General features: G+C 44.2%; 1 protein-coding gene across 4 annotated transcripts in view; it reads left to right on the top strand.

Annotated features, from left to right (window-relative positions):
• Positions 1-9: 9 nt before the first annotated feature.
• Positions 10-19,688, top strand: part of NEK10 (NIMA related kinase 10) — a 42,375-nt gene continuing 22,696 nt past the window's right edge. The window contains exons 1-18 of one of the 4 annotated variants that reach the window (XM_032957411.2): positions 10-221; positions 1,564-1,751; positions 3,650-5,653; positions 6,302-6,390; positions 6,497-6,557; positions 7,099-7,199; positions 7,574-7,672; positions 9,151-9,235; positions 9,948-9,989; positions 10,370-10,448; positions 11,713-11,780; positions 11,919-11,998; positions 12,551-12,637; positions 12,828-13,052; positions 15,738-15,883; positions 17,265-17,326; positions 17,462-17,539; positions 18,127-18,191. In XM_032957411.2, coding sequence (XP_032813302.1) covers positions 6,341-6,390; positions 6,497-6,557; positions 7,099-7,199; positions 7,574-7,672; positions 9,151-9,235; positions 9,948-9,989; positions 10,370-10,448; positions 11,713-11,780; positions 11,919-11,998; positions 12,551-12,637; positions 12,828-13,052; positions 15,738-15,883; positions 17,265-17,326; positions 17,462-17,539; positions 18,127-18,191 — 1,328 coding nt within the window. In that variant the 5' untranslated portion in view covers positions 10-221; positions 1,564-1,751; positions 3,650-5,653; positions 6,302-6,340. The other 3 variants (XM_032957413.2, XM_032957412.2, XM_076067992.1) reach the window with 3 other exon arrangements.

Raw genomic sequence — 19,688 nt, 5'->3', positions numbered from 1 at the left:
GATCGTTCGGCGACTTATTTTCTAAAGGTATGGCAACACCGAGGATGGCCGCTAGAGGGCACTGAGATTCGTGTTCCTGCGTTACAGCTCCGCTCTCGGCTTCTCAAGCCCGGCCTCGGTTCGTTTTACCCCCGGGGTCTCTATGGCGGTCTTCTTGTCCCGGCGCTCACTGCGGGTCGGGGCCTTCGCCTGCCGAGCTCTAACGGCTACGTCGAGACGATGTAAGAGACTTTGGGCCCCTCTCTCCCCGAACCCTCTGATCACGAACCCTGGGCCCAGCAATGAGGGCGTTGACCATTATGACCTCGGGTTGCTGTGACCCTCTTCAGCCAGGCGGGTGGTGGTGTGAAGTCGCCTTGTTGCCAGGACGGGCTATCAATGGTGATGTGTGTGACTGCCACTTTATGCGGCAGTTGTTACCCATGCGTGGCCACCGTCAGAGCTTTATTTCTTACTCTGCCCAGGGTCGCTAATAGGCTGGAGTGAGTAGCACGTCGTCAACTACAGTAGCCAGTCATCGCGAGAGGTGTATTGGGCGTGGCGGATGCCGAGATATCAGACCAGGTAGGCCTCGGCAAGGTAAGGTAAAAACAACGAGACTACCTTTACCCTCCCTTTTACCTTACCACAACACAATCACTCTACCCTTTACCCTTTAGCAAGGTAAGAAGGTCATGTAAAAAACAACATGCCTACCTTTACCCTCCCTTTTACCCTTATCCCATACCCTATACAAATTACCCGATTACAGGGTAATTACTGGGGTACTACTACACATGAAAAAGGTAGAGCACTTTATTCATATAGAATACTCCCGATGATTTTAATTTTAAATGGAGGCCACGGACTGCGCCACGGAGCTTTTAGCGAGCGGTAACCAAGGTATTTACAGGGTAATACTTTACCCTACCCCTTGGCATGTCGACACCTTTACCCTTTTACCCGGTAAAAGGGTAGATTACCTTACCTTGCCGAGGCCTAGACCAGGATAAAAGGAAGCCCTAAACCATGTTGTGGGAAATAACTTTCCATTGATACGACTGTTTAAGGGCCATGTTAACGTTATGTTGTGTGCAACCCTGCCGTTGACTTAGCCATGTTTGCTGCGCCATGGCTACTAGACGTGTGGCCGACAGGGGTGGCCGCGTGGACCCAGGTTGGGGGATACGCGTGCAAAAGCTCATTAGTTGCCACACGCCTGTCCACCACTGTGCAGGCGGCGAGGGTTGGTGGATCACCGCACAATTGTGATACTCCCTGTGGGTGTCGCGGAGGAGCCATACTCTGGCGCGCTAGAAGGCAGTGCAAAAACGTGGACTCCACCCGCTCCGCCTATACGGAAGAGAATGTCCTATCTTGTGCATGGGTTTTCTCTGGGTGCTCTGGTTTCCTCCCACATTTAAACACTTATCAATTGATCGAAAATACTTAATATACAGAGGACAATTGTAGGTGCTGGCTCACCGTGTGGCTCACCTTCCCTCTTGAGTCGCTCTCCCTCTTCGAGAGTGAGCAATACCGGGAAGGTACTCATTACCAGTTTGAAATGATCATGGCCCACAGGGCTGAGCTTCAGGCTGCGGGAGGAGACCGCGCACTGCGCCCTGGAGGTGTCACCCGATGGCATCAGCGTCGTGAACCGTGTGATTGGCCTCGACTCCAGCAAGCTGCCCGCCAGCCCGGCTCGCTTTGTCGACTGGGCCGCGGTCATGGGCGACGCGACCATTTCCTCTGGCCGCCACTACTGGGAGGTAAAGGTCACCACCACTCACAGAGTGACACTGACACCATTCGTGGCCACAGAGACACTTTGGGAAGCACGTGTCTGGCAACGACAAAGTCATCCCTGAATTCGCCCAATTTTTTAAATCTCGGATACATAGCGGCGTCGACACTGGTTAGTACTTGGATGGGAATGCCAATGGGTTGCATACAACACTTGACAATCTCTAATTGACTGATTTCAATACGTGTAGATTTGGGGATTTAGTAACTACGTTTTTTTTATCTAACCCCAGGATTTGTAGGGCTTGGGCTCAGCAGTGGTCCGGGGATGACATTACAGCAATATTTGACCATCCCCGCACCTCCGATTAGCTACGTACGGTGTGAAAAAAGTTCAACAAACAATAGATGATTGAATCTCGCTGTGGAGTGCTTTTCCTCAAATACTCTACTTTCTCTGGGCACTCTGGTTTCCTCCCATGTGCGACTCATTAGTTGAATTGCCCAAACATACTTACACTAGCCTTTTGCCCGTCCAAGGACCGGTGTATTTCAGTAAATCTGAAACTTGCAAGCGAAAAGCAGACCGCGACGTGAAATTCATTGCATCAATTCGTGTGCAATTTGTAAGGCCGCGGGGTGGGGGGTGTCCATTTGAAAGGCGTCACCTCTTAATGATTATTAAACAGGTCCTTGCAGGGTGGGCTGGTAGGAACATTGGAATTTTTTTTACACCCAACAGCACGCGATTTCACTTCGTTAAAGTATTGAAAGGGGACGGACGGACGGATGCATTAATCTATTGCAGGCTGGTACACTCAGTTTACAACTTCGTTCCTACCAGTATGAGGGTTGCTGGCTGACGTGGAGCGACGGCACGTGCGGGACACACAGATATGCTTGGCTCATTATAGTAGTAAATTCTCTTGAAGACGTTCTGAGACAGCAAAGATGTTCTGGGTAAAGATCATTATAATTACTGAAAATATGCTTGGTCTCATCTTTAGTTAATCGTACATTGTGGGGGCAAAAACCTGAAATAAAATGCTTGGTGGATCACAAACATTTGTGAAACTCCTGAAATATCGGATAAATATTTAATTCAGGAGCTTCCTTAAAAAGTATTTTGACATGATGGATAAATAGCATCATCCTCGCCACATTTTTCAAGCATCAGACATTGTGCTTATCGGTATGTAGTAATGAACGCTCGTTCACGCTACACTAATTGAAAATGTTCTTAGCTCTTTCGGTAAAGTCACGTTGAAGGGAAACAATAAAATAATAAAATATATATTAAACAATAAAAATTCTCACGTTTCGACCATAACACAAACGGTCGTCATCAGATGTGTCGGTTTGCAATTTTTTTGCATAAATTTATGCATAAAATTTAATTTATGCATAAATGTATGCATAAATTAAATTTTATGCATAAACTTTATGCGTAAATTTATGCATAAATTAAATTTTATGCATACATTTATGCATAAATTATGCAAACCGACACACCTGATGACGACCGTTTGTGTTATGGTCGAAACGTCGTGAGAATTTTTATTGTTTTATATATATTTTATTATTTTATTGCTTCCCTTCAATGTGACTTTACCGAAAGAGCTAAGAATATGAATTACTGCAGTCACGAAAGCTTTAAATCAAAATTTTATTGAAAATGCTTATAGTAGTCTGCAAATGTTACAATCAGTGTGGAGTAGGACATTATATGACTTGATTTGGTTTGTAAGTTTGGCTTTGGATATTTTCATTTTGATCCTGTGTGGGGTAGAGATAATTTGATAAGACTGCAGCATGACTTCATAACACAGAGATTTGAAAAATTGACAAATTGAGCAATGTGTGTGCTCTTGGCTGGTGCACTTACCATGTTTTCCTTCCCACCCATGTTGTGTGCATAATGAAGGTCACAGTTAAAGGATCATCGGACTTCCGTGTGGGGGTAGCGGACCCAGCCGTGACACGGGACCTCTGTCCGGGTGATGCCCCTCACTCGTGGGCCTTCTCCTTCTCTCCAAGCGGCCACTGGACAGCACTGAATGCTGGTCACGCAGAGCCACTCATCGATAGCATAGGGCAACAGGAGCGTATCGGTCTGCTGCTTGATCTGGAGGCCGGCTCGCTAGGCTTGGTCTTGCCAGAGTCTCCACCACGCCTGATTAATCAAATCAAGGCTAAGTTCTCCACGCCACTCACACCCACATTTGTATTGTGGGATGGAGAACTGCTCATGCATGCAGATTTGGATGTACCAGCTGGCTTATCCTAACTGGTGTGGATTTTTTTTTATAAATTGGGAACATTGTTTTCGTCAAGAAAACTCACCTTTGTACTGTGGGATGGAGAGCTTCTCATGCATGCGGGTTTTAATGTACCAGCTGGATAAGTCTAACGGGTGTAGGTTTTTTTTAAAAATATAAATGGAAAACTTTATTTTCATCAAGAAAACATGACCTAATGAGATATATTTAACAAATTTACAGATTATTGAGAAATAAATTCAACTGCAGGAATGCTGAATTACACTCGCTGCATACATATCAAGCAATAATGTTTACATACCTAAAATCCTAAGTTGTCAATGTGTTAACTTGCCATTTTGTGACAATACATTTTTATATTTTGAGGGCTAAGTTATGAGCATGTGGCATTATTTCTACATTCAGCTGCACAACGCACGTTATAGGCACTGATAAATGCTCTCGGGCCCGATTGGGGTGCTCGGTGTCCATTGCCGATGTCCATGTATGTGGGGCTGCAAGTGGCAGTGTCGGAGCTGTAATGCGAGCAAATATGAAGGAAGGATCAGTGGCGCATGGGCCAAGGGTGGTCCGCAAGGCTGTCGGAAATAAACTGTTAAACTTGCCGTTACTGTTTTTTTCTTAACGAAACTATATTTTGTATCGTCCATTGCACAACTCTTGATATTTTATACAAGAGTGCAGGTGTAGACCTGGGGTGAGTGAACCTTTTACCAAGCGCCGGATAGGACTTTTAAAACAACTTCTGGCGAGCCACATTTACTCGTCGGTCACTGCGAAGGTTCCCATTGCAGCGAGAGAAGTGACGAAGCGTGTTACAACTAAAAACACTGCGACCTGGTCGAGCATATTCCAACACTAGCACACGATTCGTGCGGCTAAGATATCTGCAGTGACTGATGAATTTCGTTTCTAAATTGTAGGCCTCATGAGGCTACGTGTTGCCTTAAACGAAGTAGACGTAACCGCCTCGCCGGCCCGAGGTTCCTTCCCCTGGAGTAGGGTGTAGATTAGAACGTCAGATGCCGAGGGTAGGGTGTAGTGCATAGTCCAGGGTATAGAGGGCATAGTAGCGGAGGTGTGTAGTTATGCATGCAGTTGTAGACCAAATTGAACGCGCCCAAGACGACGGTCACTGAAGCGATGGACCGATTAAATACGTGAATGTGAACCTTCACGTGGAAATATTGCATCGCAGGATCACGAAAGGTGGTGAAGGGGGAGGCCTTCATCCAGTAGTGAATTGACCATGGCCGTTTGATGTTCGAGGCAACTCAGGCTTTACGACGGCGCCAGGCCGCGGCGTCCCCGTCTCCATGGTTTCCACGCGTGTGACGTCACGGCCGACCAATCAAGACAGCTTCCCTAGCAACAAGCGTCTTAGCGATGGATACGCGCGATCCCATTGGTTCCGCCACGAGGCGTGTACAGTAAGGTGTCCTGTGATTGGTCAGAGCGAGCGAGCGCCGCTGGTTCAGCTCGCGCGGCGTTTAAGGAGTTTATTATTTTAACTTTGTTACAATTATTGCGATTACTGTCATCGTTATTAAATTACACTAGTGGGACTACTACACTATCCTAACTTCTCACGCATTGTGGGAAGCTCCTGTACTCTGAAGACCTGCAGAACTTGTCCACGGCAACGCCCGGTACGTGTAGCAAAGCGCAGCCTCATCTTTGCCCTACTCGATTCTACCTGGTAAAATACACTAAAAAGTAGAGTTAACATTCTTTTGTGATTTTCTCACATTGCCTATACTTTACACTCCTTTCGCTTTTTGTACTGTTCATTGTAACCTGACCTACCCCTCCTGGGCATCTGTGAAAATGAGATTCATAGCCAATCGGATTTCTCCAGGATAAATAAAGATTCTGATTCTGTCTACATGTTATCGCGTTTGGCTGTCTACATTTTACACTTGTCAACTTGCTTACCTGAATACATGGCTGCCTACTTAGCTGCCTGTTTACCCGTCCCCCTGTCTATCTATTCGCCTATCTGCCTCTATACATGTTTACCTTACTACCTGCCTGCCCGTATGGGTACCAGTTTACCTGCCTCACAACGTCTGCCTGTCTACCTTGTTAAACTGGCCTCTTACCCCCTAGTGCTGGCAGTTTACCCTGGTTCTGTTTATTTCCTGCTCTCCATACAGTAATGTGTTTAATGTTGATTTTACTCTGCACTGATATTTACTCTTATTCAACGTGTATCAAATTGAGGTCCCGTCGGCACTGTGGTGGGTGCCGTATGTGGGATTTGGCTTCGTTCTTTTCCTTATATGTATTTGTTGCAGAAATAATGGTCTCTGGGCAGCAAAGCACTCAACCACGTCATGTCTGACCAGGGCAGGAACAACAAGGAAAAAGAAGGATCCACTTTCAAGTAATTGTTATCTTTATTGTCATCATTATTGCCAACCAAACCCACCAGAATTGAAGGGGAATGTGTAAGCAAATATCACAACACATCCAATATGTTTGTCTTCAAGGGATGTGGATGTCCTGGGGCGGCTGCTGGATTTGTTGAATACCCCGGCCAGCAAACAGCAGGTGCTTATCCTTTTTTCCCTCTGCGCATACAACACATTCCCCTGAACTATAACCAACTCCTAACATGACCTTAATATACAAGACCTCAACTGTGGACCCAATGTATCTTTAACAAAGGAAACAAATTGTGGAACAAACTGCTCTCCATTGAGACCAGCATAACCACAATAGCCATATATATGAGCCATCAAATCGCAGGTACCTTTTGGCCATTGGGTACTGCTTGTTGCAGAGGTTCTCCGTGTGAATTCGGCAGGCCGCCCTGGTTAATACTGCGTGTGTATTAACTATAAAATACATGTTAAAGATCCCATGATGTCATTCAAAGGAGAGTGCTCCAGCGTGATGGTCCAATTTTGCCAAATTAGAGAAATGTTTTGCAAATTACTTGATTGGGAAACGGTAATTGTCACCCCCTACTGCAAACACATTGCAGAACCCTCCTGAAAAAAGAGTTGAGTCACAGTGAGGCTTTCATAAGTTGTAACAATAATAATTGGAATTAATAATCCTACGTGTTTGAATGTAATTTTATGTGCAGCTTCCAGCACTGGGCAGTATGGGAGCTTCCAGCCGTGTGGGGAAGGGGAGGAGAGATGCTCGTTTCCAGTCGACCGAGGCTCTGCAGTTGGAAGCTTTCAGGTACTGTAATTATAAATCTACTCACAGTCCGTTACACGCGGTCTGTAATGAATTATCCATATTGTATATTCACAAAAGGATGCACAAATCATACAAATTGTTTAAGGGAAATGTGCAACATGAATCTGAGTGATATTTTGTTATAGGATTGTATGGATGAATTGTTCTTCTAATTTATTAATTGTGAGTGACATAGTTGTGCTTTTCATTGTGAGCGAATGTTGAGGTTTTTGCACCATGAGCATGATGATTGTGAATTTCATTGTGAACGTGATGACCGTGATTACCATTGTGAGCGAGATGGTTGTGAGTTGTATAATGAGTGTGAAATTTGTGGGTTTCATTGTGAGGGTGATTGTGCATTGTCCTTTCAGTTCCAAGTACAAGAATGAGCGGGCATTTAGCTCTCTACATGAGCACAGCCGCTTCCTGGAGATTCTCACTGCTCTCATCACACAGCGGCTTCTATGCAGGCACAGCAATAACACTGTCCTACACACAGTGACACACTGTCATCTGTAATTGTGTCACTTCTAACACCATCCTATCCAAACTGAACCCCATCTGCCATTCATCAATCGACATTATGCTCGACATACCTCACAGGCTGCATAATTGCCAGCTGATTTAAAAAAAATAATTGCATCCCCTTATCTGCCAGAAGGGACACACATTTATTTGTATTCATCTACAAATGTTATTGAGGCATACATTCCTTCAACCTGAATTAATGCTTCTCTCCTTTCCCCAACATAAGAAAATCTGCTGACAATCTACACTTCTCTGCACCGCCCCTAAACAATCCTCAATCCTAGAGGGGGTAATAATTTGGTTGCTTTGCTCTAGAATTGTAAAAATATCTTGGTCTCTAAATCCAAACGACTTAATGACTTTCCACACCTTCAATTCTCTGACCTAGAAGCTGCTTGAATATAGATGTTGCTGTAAGAATTAACTTGAGCCTGCAGACCCAGTATAACTCTTTTTCTTATGATTTTGCTATGTGAATTAGTTGACTTCACTTCTGGTAAATTCCTGTTATTTAAAATCCATTTGACTTTTAATTATTGTCATTATATATTAGCTTGTTTTCTTTTGATATTGTTAGTTACAACGTACATCTGTTATATCTGAAATCCCTTGCCTGCTTGTATTATCTCACCATTTTACTTTTATGGCCATCTCAACCACATCGACATTGTAAAAGAGCCTGTGTAGGCTCAAGTTCTTACTCTCTCACTCTGAATCTCACCTGCGCATATATAATTCACGCAGGAGTGGCCGCATTAGTGTGCCAGGCTCGGTGCCATGAGAACCAATGCCTGGATCAGTATGCCTGCTCATTGTGCAGTTTACACACACACACGTTTGCATTAATATAAACAAGGAAGAAATATCATGCATAGGCATGGTTCCTGTAATACTTTACAGCATGCGATTCTCCTTGGAAGTATTTCATTAGCAATAATATTGCGTTTCCAGCCGCACTACAAAATGTTACATGGTGCATGATGTTGTGAGATTACGTCACCCAATGACATGACCGGGAGGGGAGAACTGGTGGGGGAGGCGTGCACTTTCTTTTGTCACTAGGTATTTGAATCCTTTTAGCTCTGGATTTCGTCTAGGTTTTGGAAAACCTTTGGATCGATTTGGCCAGTTTTCTATCAGGTAAACCCCTAATAGCAACACAACTTTATACTAATGTTTTCTTTATATTGGGCCATCTTTACAAGCGTTATCGTGCCCCCCTCTACAGACAGCCAGTCAGACAGACGTAGAGAGCTAATGGATGAGCACTTCCAACTTTAGTTGGAAAGTTTTAAGAATAAATTCTCACGAAAATATATTAAAGTAGTTGCGATGAGGTAATCCTATTCATGGTGTCTAGGTACGGAGTTCCGAAGTAAGCACAGCCATGGCTCGTGATAGCTGCGGTGTGTTATTACAGACAGTGGAGAGACCGGGCGCCGCTGGCCAATATTCTACCTGTGCTCATCTGCCTCCGCCTCTTCATGCGGGACTTTTCTTACCAGGTCCTCTACACCAATACACTCTGAATGTAGTCTGTTTTGAGTTCTGTAATACCCTTTATTCAAAGTCAGTGATTTATTGATCAAACGAACACTGAGGCGGTGCTCATCTCTTGTTTATAGCCTCGAGCCAGTGGTGGAAATTCCACATTCTTATGATAGGGGAGAGAACAACCATTGCTGAATTCCATACAAAGTGTACTTATTTTTCAACCCCAGAAACATGGGCTGAGTCAAACCCCAACTAGGATTTGAACATGCAACCTTCCAATTGCATGCCACTGTCTCTTACTGAGCCACCTGGCTGGTTCATGTACCCATTAGGCCCACTGCATACCTTCATGTTATATTTGACCCACACATTGGGGCTTTTTTGTGTAAACTAAACTAACGTTGGCATTGCTAAGTTCACAAAAAAACAACTACAATACATTCTACAAGCAGGGAAGCAAGGCTCTGCCAACTCTACTTCTCAACAAACAGTTTAGTTGATTTCTGGTGAGGCTCATTGAGCTAAGAAGCTCTTTTTCAATGTACAGTATTGCCAATTCACTGTTCTTTGAAATGTAATAACAGCGAGACTGAGAACTGTTCATTGTGGCTTTATAAATAATAGTGGCTCCAATAGTGGCAGTATTTTCTAGTTTGTTGATATGACAGGAATTAAACCAGAATAACCAGAAAGGATTCTTATGGTGTGCTGTTTTCTTTGCAGAGGGTGCTGTACGATATGGGAGGGGTGTCTGGCTTAGCAATGGTAAGTTCAAAGTACAGCTTATGACGCTGGAAATTCAGTTATTCAATCTTTAGAGAGGCCATCAAATCATGGGTAGTATTGCAAAAGGTTTTAACCTTAATGTTCTGCTTGGGGATGTTAGTTGTCCTCATTTGGTTGACTAAGTTTATCAAATGCTATAAATGCAGACACCAGCTATTTCAATAAACCGTTCAAATGTCAAAGTGTGTTGCATCAATGGTTAATGAAGTGTGCAGGGAGCTGTTGGGTCTCATTGTGGGTATGGGGTGTGTAAACAATGACCTGCGGACATTACCAGTGCATCTCACCGATTTACGTGAGAGGAAAGCTACAGACTAATCGCGCTAATATTGACGTATGTCTGGTGTGGCAACTGGAAGTATATGGACGAGGTGGCACAGCGGCACTTGTGTTACGAAGAGGAGAAGTTTGCAGAGGACGTCCTTGTCAATCTCACCAGTGAGTGAGCCCAGTATGTCAACCAGCAAAATGACGTGTTTATTCAAGTTATATTGGAGTCACTTCCTGCAACTGCCACTTGCTTTTTCTGTGTTAAAACTGCGTATTGTTCTGTATTTTATAAAATGCTTGCTTTGTGGAAAATGCAGTGTACAGTGTTTAAGGGCACAGCTGTTTACATAATGGTGAGCTCAAGCCACTTATCGCTTTCTTTTTTAAACATGCACAGTCATTCGATTGTGTGTGAATGTTCACCATCACGCGAATTCTGGTCATCCTTGCAACGACTTTTAGATATCTATCGAACAAAGACGGTCACTGTATCGCGTGTTTTCAGATGCACTTCTTCGGCTGTCTGGAACGCTATTCCTTTCAAATCTAGATTGAAAACTAATTTCTTTAGAACTGCTTTTTGTGTTTAGTTTCTTGTCCTTTCCCCGCACCTCCTATTAGCATGGTTGGCTACATAGGGTATGAAAGGAGTTCAGCATACATATAGCAGTAAATGGCTCATGGCCAACTGTGGTTGAGCATTGAGAAATACATTATTTTAAGTGCGATTGGTAGATAGTGCATCCAGAGATTTATTGCAAACAAGACATATTTCAGTGATTTTAATTCTACATCTGTGTCTTTGTCATCATCATTGAAGTCATAGTTATTTATATCATTAACACACGTTGGATGTGAAAGAACCATCCATGGATACTCTAGATATATGAAAAATGTCCATGTTGATTAAATTCCAATCAATATTAGAGGAGTGCCGAGGTGTGATGGTTAACACAATTGACTTGCAATCCAAAGATCGCCAATTCGATTCCATCTTCTAGTGCGGTTGTTGAAACAATTTGGGCACATTTCTCAAATCTCCCCATCTGTGTCCACGCAGCAGTACAAGTGGATACTGTACCGTCGTTTGGCAGGTTGCTTGTTGAAGTACAATGTGGATACGCACACCTCTTCCAACTCATCTGGTCAACATGGTGGAGTAGACCAAATACCCTCGCTCGAACAGAGACTCTTCCGCCAGCAGTGGCGTGAGCAAGCGATTGCAGGGCTGCATTTTTACAGTTTACTACTTTTCATTACATGCATTCATAATAAGCAGGTGTGTCACGAGCTAGTAATAGTAATGTATTCAAATATGTTTGTGAATGTATAAATATTCAAGTTTAATTTGTCATCCAGTAAAGGGAAAGATTGCATAGAGATTAGGGCGAGCAAGGCAGCTGTGCTTTTTGTGCTGGTGTTTTTGCCGCAGATATCTTCCAAAAGCTCGCTGGAGTGGTGGAGCAGAGGGAATGGGTCACAGAATCTGGGGCACACAAGGTAGGTTGACTCCTGACAGCCCCAGCTATTCCGTTAAATTGTGGTCACTGTTTTCCTTGGCCTCACACTGGATTGACAGAAATTATAAAAATCCAGCTCCTTAGCGCATCCTGTATTTGTTATGCAATGACTCTGCAGACATTGGTGATTCTGACAGCTGCCAGGGAGTCCAGTGTGCTGCTGGGTTCACTGCTGGCACTCAACAGTCTGGCTGAGAGGTGGAGTGACACAACATTCCACTTCTCCACTACTACAAACAACACCAACTACCACCAATAATTATATCGATATCATCCTCACTGTTGGTATTATTACTTATTATTACACTTGTTTACCAAGGAAAGCCTCAATGAGTGCCAATACTATTTTTTAAGAGGGTCCTCATAAGTTCGCAGTAGCGGGTGACAATAGCGATGTGTTTCCCAATGAAGTAATTTGTGATTCATGTTTTTTGATCTTTGGAAAATTTGGACCATGATGCCAACACACTGCCCTACTATTTTTCTAATTTTGTCAAGGAATTTTTTACGTCCATTGTCATGTAGATTGGCCATATATTATATGGTTAAAAAACCTGCAGAATTAACCATGGCAGACTGGCTTATTCCAACCACCAACTTCTGCAACAAGTGGTGAACATGCGACCGCTGGGCCATGTTACTACTCGTTGCCATCATCTTCTGTCATCAGTATCACCGTCTGCTTATTTGCCATGGTTACTGTCACCGAGAACTGGGTTTGTCAGTGATTCTGGTGTTGTTGGGCTCCAGTGCGGCGTGCCGTAGGAAGCTGGCGGAGCTAGCTGTGGTGGAGAATCTCCTGCCTGTTCTGCAGGACTATGATCTCCTATCCCAGCGGTGAGCTGGAATATGCGCACCTTTCTTGCTGGCACAACAGACACACTTGCTCCAGCTATAAACTGGCATTCATGACCAGATAAGAGCCCATTGATTGAGAGAGTTTGTGTATGAAACATTGTGCATTCTGAGACTGCTCTAGGTGCACGTAGGCAGTCACACTGGCGGGCCCGTGTCTCTCTCTGTGCAGGTTAGCTGTGGACCTACTGCGGCAGCTGTGCCAGGAACGCCCTGTGTGGCATCAGATGCGGGTGTTGGGTGGAGTGCCGGTGCTGTTGAGCCTCCTGCAGGGCGAGCACCTGCGCCTGCTCGCGAGCGCCGTGTGGGCTCTCGTGCACTTGTGCGAGGACCAGGCCATGCTCGAGGACATTCGGCGCTGGGGGGGTGTCACTCAGCTTCTGCGGCTGCTACAGGGGTGAGGTCTTCTGGCTGGAAGATGCAGTGTCATCCAATTAGTCTTAATCACACCAATGACCAGGGCCAGCTTTCATCTGGATTTGTCTGACTTGATTTAACAACGCACAGAGGTGTGCTCACAAATAGCAGGAAGGCACAACTTCGATATGTTTATTCCATTTTTTGAATTATAAATACAGTTGCTGAGAATAGGCCCCAAAAGTCAAGTAGCCAGCAACAAATAGCACAATATAAGTTGTAATAGGTAAGAGTTAATTCGTTTATTTAATTGAGCATGTTTATAAAAGGCTATGGGTTGGAATTCCAAAGGCGCGAGCTGTATGAGGGAAGAAGCAGAAAAAGAAGTGTTTGACCTGCACTGCGGTGGCTGAACAGAGTATGAATGAGATGATACAGTCAATGGCGGAACCAGGATTTTCAGGTCGGGGGGGCAACCCCTCCAGCAATGAAAAATGATAGGAGTTGTTAGTAAGTGAGGACTTGTCCCTTGCTTTTATTCGACGCATGTATGGCGATGGCGCAGCCATCAATCGAGGGTCGAATTCGAACCGTGTGTGATTGGCATCACGCTCGCTGCAGGTATGCCTTCAGGGAAGTCGTGGACTGTGTATGCAACTGCGCACAATTCTGTGAGTCACTTATAACTACTTTGCCGTTACTTATTGCCAATTATGGACTCAGACTATTGTTTTATCCTGGCACATAATAATATGCTACACAGTGGAAGTGGGGGTCGCAAAATGCCAGTTTACTAACTAGTTTTACTACTCGGCTTCGCCCGAGACTTGTATTTTTGTCTTGGATTAATACACGGCCTATGCGGAGGGTGGGGGGGGATGCGTGACGCCAGCAGGCACACTGTGTAAGGCATGCGGGTGCCATCACAGATGTGACGTCACCGTCCCCCCCCCAAATACAAAAGTCTATTTTGATACTCTTTGCATTGTGTACAGTCTGGAAGCTACCCACATGTCAAATTTCAAGTTTGTTGCATGTTGGGAAGTATGCTAAACATTTTGAAAAGACACATTCACAAATTTCCCTTTTATATATATATAGACTAGCTCTACTACCCGGCTTCGCCCGGGACTTGGATTCACCACGTCCAGCCGCCTTTGTCTCCCAAGTGGCGATGTTCACACACCACACCATTTACTAGTTTGGGGCTGAGTCGACCTAGGGGAGGCCCAGGACCGGTTCAAATAATCGTCACCGGTGGTGGCCATGAGCGGGAATTGAATTCGAGTCGCTGGGTTCGTAGCGCAGCGCGCTAACCACTGCACTACCGCTCCCCCCACACACACACATGCGTGCGCGCGTCCATAGGTACACATACACGCGCTTGCTGCAGACACACAACTTTCAGGGTGCGTACGGTAGTAAACGACTCAAATAATAAACCAATGTTGCGCGAAGAACGCCTTAGATCTGCAACACATTTGTATTTCACTTTAAAGTTTGTTGCATGTTGGGAAGTATGCTAAACATTTTGAAAAGACACATTCACAAATTTCCCTTTTATATATATATAGACTAGCTCTACTACCCGGCTTCGCCCGGGACTTGGATTCACCACGTCCAGCCGCCTTTGTCTCCCAAGTGGCGATGTTCACACACCACACCATTTACTAGTTTGGGGCTGAGTCGACCTAGGGGAGGCCCAGGACCGGTTCAAATAATCGTCACCGGTGGTGGCCATGAGCGGGAATTGAATTCGAGTCGCTGGGTTCGTAGCGCAGCGCGCTAACCACTGCACTACCGCTCCCCCCACACACACACATGCGTGCGCGCGTCCATAGGTACACATACACGCGCTTGCTGCAGACACACAACTTTCAGGGTGCGTACGGTAGTAAACGACTCAAATAATAAACCAATGTTGCGCGAAGAACGCCTTAGATCTGCAACACATTTGTATTTCACTTTACCCGCGGAGGGTTGGGGGGGGGGGGGTGACATCAGCAGGCACACTCCGTTACGCTTCCGCATACGGGTCACATGACAGATGTGACGTCACAGCTCACTTGCCGTGCAAAATATATGCATTATTGCGCCCCCCCCCCCCCGCCCACCAAATACAAAAGTCTATTTTTATAATTTTTGCATGGTGTACAGTCTGGAAAGTACCCACATGGCAAATTTCAAGTTTGTTGCATTTCAGGAAGTATGCTAAACATTTTGAACAGACACACATTCACAAATTTCCCTTTTATATATAGATAAACCCAATGATCCGATCGAAATTAGGGATTTCGATCGGATCATTGGGGGGGGGCACGTGCCACCCCCCCCCCCCCCCACTGGCTCCGCCAGTGGATACAGTGACTCCTAGCATGATTGCCATGTGATCGCCACGTTGCATGTATGATTTGCACACCTTTGTGTTAATTATAGAAAGTATTTGATTTTTCTGAGTGTTGGCTGCATGTGTCAACGACCCAGAAAATATTTAATTACCTGGCACACCACCTCTAGTAGACTTTTCTGTATGTCTGTGGCTAATAGTTACACGCGACTTCCCGGTTTCAGTAGACAAGTGAAAAATATTTGGCGAGAGATTGAGGCCTGGCAATAGCACTATCAATCCCACTGATGACAGTGAGAATAGATCGATAGTTTGCTTGTAAACTGATGCTGTAATTTGAAGGAGACAGTGATTGGCGACATGCTGTGTGCACCCCAGGGACCGTGAGCGTCGGTTTGTGTCAGACCGCACTTCCTTTGGGGGCCTGTCAAGCGCCAATGCAGCTGGCCGACTGCGGCAGCTCCCGCTTTCGGAAGAACTGAGCCCCGCGGAAATCCAGGATGGCCTCACCTCCCTGCAGGCTGGCACGCATGCACGCGCACACACACACCTGTTTACATACTGGTTTAAATACTCGTACAATAATAACCCTAAACCTATTTTGATGTTCTTGTTACTTAATTTTTCAATGAATGTTTTTTTAAAGTAATCTATCTGAAACAACTTTTGCAAATTCAATCTGCAAATGATGATAAAACCAACCCATCACAACAAAACAATCAGTGCAGACCAGAAAACAATCAGATTTAACAACACACAGAGATGTGTATTGCATGTTATGGTGTGGATAAGGCTGGGGGCTATTGTACATGAAATACTCATCTTTGTGTGTTGTTAATTCTTAAACTTTGACAGCATTAAATGTTTTGATTTAAAGCTTTCGTGACTGCAGGGATTGATATGCTTGGTTCTTTCGGTAAAGTCACTTAGAAGGGAAACATTAACGTTAAAAATAACCGCCACTTTTTTCAAATTTTCTTGCTGTGGTTTTCACACCTGATGATGATTGCTTGTGTTGCAGTCGAAACGTCGTGATAATTGTATTGTTTTATATTTTTATTATTTTATTGTTTCCCTTCTATGTGACTTTACCGAAAGAACCAAGAATATAGCATTAAATGTATTTAACTTAGCATTGATTAATGTCTGTGCACCACTTTCTCTTTGTTTTGTGATGTAGTTTTTGCACTGATTTTTGTTTGCTTTATGGTTGTTCATGTTTTTATGTGATTGAATTTATAATTTTGGTTACCCAGGTCACTTTGGTAAATGAGACAATCATGGTAACTTGAGTTCTCAGATGGTTAAACAAGATAAACTAGAACTTGAACGTGGCCAAAATTGGAATTCTGTTGTCATATCTGGGGAAGAGTATCCAATTTCTATTGGACTGCACTTGATAGAATTCATGGTAAAGCAGTCAAGTTAATTGATGATACAGTACTTACTGATTCACTCCAGTCACTGCCCCGCTGGTGGTTAGTTGCCCCCTGATCTCTCTACTATCGCTACAACTGTGGTTACTGTTTCTGTGAAGTTATGTATTAATTTTTTCACCTATGTTGAGGACTCAGTCTACCAGACTTTCGTCTCATCACACCGCAGGTCACAACACTTCTCTCACCGCTTCTTCCCTCGCACTTTTCCACTTGGGAGTTCCCACCTCATTGTCTCTTTTCCCAAGCTCTTATAACCCTTCTCAATTCAAGACACGTGTTAACTCTGATCCATTACAACTTTGCTCGTGCTGCTTGTTGCTGGCCGCTTGATGTTTTGGGCCTTTGGGCCTGCACTAAGCAACGGTGTAAAAAACAAAAAAAAAACCTGCCACAGTTGCCCTTGTTCCGCAGGATGCGGGCATCACGAGTGGGCCTCACATTTACCCACCGTCAATTGCTTTTGCAGCGTGTTGTACCGCCCTTACCGAGCTGGTGCTCAACGACAGCAATGCACAGCAGGTTGTGCAGGTGAGCCACGTTGCAGGTAACCACGCATGTTGTAAATTGCATTGTAATGAGTGCGTATTTACAGTAAAAGAAGTTAAATCTATAAATGTGAACGCACTTCACTGCCGAGTAACGTGCAGTCTGCTCCACCCTCAGGCTAACGGGGTGTACATCATCGGCACTCTGCTGCTCCCCAACCCCACCCGCAGCACACACAATAGGGATGTCTTACAGGTAACGTCTCTATCTTACTTTTTAATTTAAATTTCAGGATCATCACCCAAAGATTACAGGCACCATTTGAACATTGATATGCCCCATGTTCATGGTGGCTCTAAGCAGGGCCTATAGACAACAAAAAAGCAACAAATTCGTCAATAACACTTTGGCCTTTAAGGAAAAATATAAGTATAATAGGTAAAGTTTTGCACAGTGGCCCTTCATAACACACCATCATGGCACATGTGCTCTGATCATCATCCGTTTGAAGCTGTGAGCCAGTGGTGGAAATTCAAAATTTCTATAGCCTTGGTGAATCTATCTATGGGATAAATCCTTTTGACTTCCCCATAAAGTGGTGATCATTGTATCAATCCTGGAGGAACGATGGGCAGTCAACCTCCGTCCAGGAATTGAACTCGCAACCTTCCCATTACGAGCCGCTCTCTCTCCTGCTGAGCCACCTGACCAGGTGTGATATTAATGTTGTGGTAATGAGTCAGCACCAGCTTGAATGCAATGTTCATATCTTGTGTTCTAACAAAAACGGATATTTTTGGTAGTTCTATAAGTTTGGAATGTGATCTGCAAACTGTGTGCAGCGTTATGCCTTCAGGGCCCTGCGGTTCCTCTTCAGCATGGAGCGAAATAGGCATCTATTCAAGAGGTAGGGCACATGGCACATTACCTTGACCAGTTGTCAACACATATCCAGGAATACCGTGTGAATACATTTGGTAATTACAATATTAGCATCAGAAGTCTTTGTGTTGTCTTGTGTTGTCTGTGTGTTGTCTCTGCTTGTGTATCTGCCTTTGTGTCTGTGTTTGGATTTGTTTCTCTGTGCTGTCTCTGCCTGTGTGTAGGTCTTGGTGCTTCCGAATGTTTGCTGCCGTGCTCCACTTTGCTCTATGCATACCTCATGCTAAAATGTCCCATTGTCTCTCAGCCTTGCCTTCTCATGCTAATATGTCCCATTGTCTCTCAGCCTTGCCTTCTCTGCCTATTTAAGGTGACTTCACTGTGTGCTTGTACCTGTGCTGGTCCGCTCTACTTGAATGTCTATGTGTGTGTGTGCCGTCTGTATCTTAAATTTCATACTTAACTTGCAATTTAGCAATCTTTGAAATAACGTAATCAACCAGGCTATGCGTTAATTGTGTTTTGACCGACCGTCTGTGTTGCGTTATATGGTTTCCAAATTCTGCTAAACTCTGTCTGTTTGGTATGCTTCTCTCTCTGTGTCCCCTATTGTGTCGGTGTTAGTTCCCCCTACTTGTTTGTCTGTGTATACATCTGGGGTTATGTGTTTCCCCTCTCTCGTAAATTTAGCTCTTCTGTACCTGATGATGGCTGCTTGTGTTGCAACCGAAACGTCGTATGCTGTTATGTTATTTTATTAATTCTTATTTATACTTGACTTTACCGAAAAAATCAAACATTAATTCCTGCAGTCACGAAAGCTTCGAACCAAGTTTAATTACAATATCCTTTATGAAAATGTGTGCACCTTTAATTTCATACAGATGTAACGCATATTGACAGCATAATTTCTTTCCAAGTATATTTTGTGATGAAGTTTTCTTTTATTACAAACAATCATTACTGCTAGACAAAGCACATATTTGGCTGAAGTTGTAATCCTGTTGTCATATTTGAGGTCGAGCACCCAGTTCCTTTCTAGATTTAAAGCTTTCGTGACTGCAAGGATCCATACTCTTTGGTTCTATTCGGTAAAGTCACGAATAGAACCAAAGAGTATGCACCCAGTTCCTATCTGACTGTACGTGATATAATTCACCATAAAACAGTCAGGTTGATTGATGACCCAGCTTTCACTGATTGGCGTCAGTCACTCGCTTACCGGCAGTCAGTCGCCTCCTTATCACTATACTATTGCTACTATCCTAGTTTCTGTTCCTGTGAACCCCACTCATTGATTCCTCCACCCACGTTGAGGACATGGTCTACCAGACTTTTTGGTCTCATCCATACTCTGTTCAACCACCACACCGTGGTAAAAACACTTTGCTTTCTTCCTTTGCCCTGCTCCACTTTGGAAATTCCTCTCATTGGCTCTCTTCCCAAAGTCTTATAATAACATTGCTGAATTCAATAAATGTGTTAACTTTTATTGCCTAACTTTGCTTGTGCTAGTTGTTGT

Source organism: Petromyzon marinus, chromosome 19 (assembly GCF_048934315.1).
Source record: "Petromyzon marinus isolate PM22_M1 ecotype Great Lakes invasive population chromosome 19, UKy_Petmar_22M1.pri1.0, whole genome shotgun sequence".
NCBI classification, from domain to species: Eukaryota; Metazoa; Chordata; class Hyperoartia; order Petromyzontiformes; family Petromyzontidae; genus Petromyzon; species Petromyzon marinus.
The sequence above is the reverse complement of the archived record's forward strand: the minus strand, read 5'-3'. Positions and strand labels throughout refer to the sequence as shown.